The sequence below is a fragment of the Chrysochloris asiatica genome, unplaced genomic scaffold, assembly GCF_000296735.1.
Source record: "Chrysochloris asiatica unplaced genomic scaffold, ChrAsi1.0 scaffold00225, whole genome shotgun sequence".
NCBI lineage: Eukaryota > Metazoa > Chordata > Mammalia > Afrosoricida > Chrysochloridae > Chrysochloris > Chrysochloris asiatica.
The window spans coordinates 545,792-548,079 of NW_006408743.1; the positions used below are offsets into that span (position 1 = coordinate 545,792).

Here is a 2,288-nt window from a genome sequence, read left to right on the forward strand (position 1 = left end):
ACCCTGTACAGGGTTTCCGAGGCTGTAAATCTTTACGGGAGCAGAAAGCCTCATCTTTCTCCCGCTGAACAGCTGGTAGTTTCGAACTGCTGACCTTGCGGTTCACAGTCCAATTCGTAACCACTACACTACCAGAGTTCCTTAATCTCTCTACTAATACACTGCAATTGAAAAGTTCAAATGGCAGGCAAATCTTTTTATTGGGGAAATATTGTCTTTTTTGGGGGGTTAAGGAGGGGATGACTAGTATCTGAAAAGAACCCAGAATTTTAAAATGGTAGCATCAAAATTAAAAAAATGTATCTCATGGTTATTGGAAGCCAACTATAGAGATGTAACTTTGCATCAACATATAGGAATATTTGCAATAGCAGAGATGTAGTTTCATTATTTGGAGAGTATTTCTTCATATAATCTCATAGACATCATTATGAAACAAAAAACCTTAAGAGACCTTTTTAGTTTTTTAAAAGTATTAAAGTACATGTGATAAATGAAGAGGTTATATAAAAACTTGCTAACATTCTCCAGATACGATTGGTGGGTGAGGTGAACTTATGTTCAACTAAAGCACATTTCACAATTTTGAAGTCAATATATACTTAGCTAGTTTATTAAATATATATATATATATATATATATATATATACACTCACATGGTATAGGCCCACAGTAATAAAATACACATATGTAAATAAGTATTTTAAAAATATTTTTTAAAGCTCCTAAGAGCTGACAACCTAATAAACTGTCAAGCCAGAAAATACATTTCTTAGTCATCACTACTCATGCCTCATTTTCATATAATAAAAGTAGGGCTAGTGCTGTGGATGTTAACAAAAGGTTTTCTTCAATTCATAGTAGTAATAACTCCCCCTTCATTTCAAAACACCCTTATGAACATATCTCCACACTTCACACTTGGCTCAAGTTCCAAACATTAATGGAGTTCTACTTTCCCCTTATAATTAGTTCAGTAGAAAATAGTTGTGAAAGCTTAGGACATAAAATTAAACTATGTGTCCTCCTTACCCTCAATGTTTAGCTCAAAACATATGTGGCAGAAGGACAGTGTTTCCTTGTCGGTTCCCAGTTTACAAACACTGCAAATGTTGTCATCATTCAAGTCAATATTTACAAACTGCTCCTCCTCATTCATAGTGCCCCTATTGAGAAAAGGAAAAGTTAAGAAATTTCAAGAACTTAATTACAGCATTAGGAACTTCTAGGAAACTGAGGAGGATGCTCAATAAGCAAGAACCCCTTCGCCATACTTAAACTTCTGTATCACCCTTATATTGTGAAAAAGCACAAAATTTGTATTGGGCATATGTAAATTCACCCTGAGATGACTATTTCGTCCTATATTTTACTTAACAAAGAAGACGTAAAGGAAAACGGTTTGCAGGTATCTCCATCTCCTCTCCCTTCCCCATCCTGCCCTAAAAACAATGACATAAAAAAAAAAAAAAAAAAAAAAAAGAGCTGTTCGGGGTACCGCTTTGTTAACTTCGTTGAGTGAACCCTAGAAACCAGCTTTTCCCATCAGAGGTCGGCGGCAGATAAAAGCACGTGGAGACGCGAACACCCGAACTGGTGTGCCGGCAGCGTCCACCGAGTCCGCGAGCGGCGGTTCGGCGGCAAGGGTGAGACAGAGCCGGGGCCGGGTGACCAACTTGGGCCGGGAGAAGCTGCGGGGCTCCGCGTCCCCTAGCCAGGTACAGCTCCCCCAGAAGGCCACGGCAGTAGGTCCGTCCGGGCTCAGCGCTTCAGGAAGCCGGGTCCAAGCCCGGTCTTCAACGTTGGGGGCGCTCGCCCACCTTCCAGGGAGCCCTGGACCTGCGTCCGTCTCCGTCCACCCGTCGGGGTGTCCCGCGCGAGGTACCATCAAGCTCCAAGCACTACAACCACAGAACTGATGTTGGCGGGGCAAGCGAGGCAGTGGCAAGGGTTGAAGAGTAAAAGAGTCTTTACCGTCTGTGTCCGCGAGCCGCAGCAGCCTTTCCGCGCGGCTCAGGTTTCTCCACTATTGTTTCCGGCCACTGCGGAGGCGGCCGCCGCGAGCCCAGCTCCGCCCCCTGCCGCCCGCGCCATCTGGAGAAGTTCCTGGGGAGGGTAGCGAGGCTGAGGACAAAGCTGGGCGTTTGCAGGCCGGCTACGAGCCCAACTCTCCTCTCTGACTCTGGTAACTCATCTCACCCTCCATTTCACTTGTGATTCCGCCTCTCTTGATTCAGATCTCTTACCGTTCTCTGGAACGTGGTCCCGTACACACACCCCTCTTCGAA

General features: G+C 44.3%; 1 protein-coding gene across 1 annotated transcript in view; it reads right to left on the reverse strand.

The window, feature by feature from the left end:
* Nucleotides 1-2,025, reverse strand: part of LOC102838415 (chromosome unknown open reading frame, human C21orf91) — a 33,656-nt gene extending 31,631 nt beyond the window's left edge. Inside the window, exons 1-2 of the mRNA XM_006873153.1 lie at nucleotides 1,975-2,025; nucleotides 1,033-1,166 (exon numbers count right to left, since the gene is read on the reverse strand). Coding sequence (XP_006873215.1) covers nucleotides 1,033-1,159 — 127 coding nt within the window. The 5' untranslated portion in view covers nucleotides 1,160-1,166; nucleotides 1,975-2,025. The remainder of the gene's footprint in view (nucleotides 1-1,032; nucleotides 1,167-1,974) is intronic.
* Nucleotides 2,026-2,288: the final 263 nt, after the last annotated feature.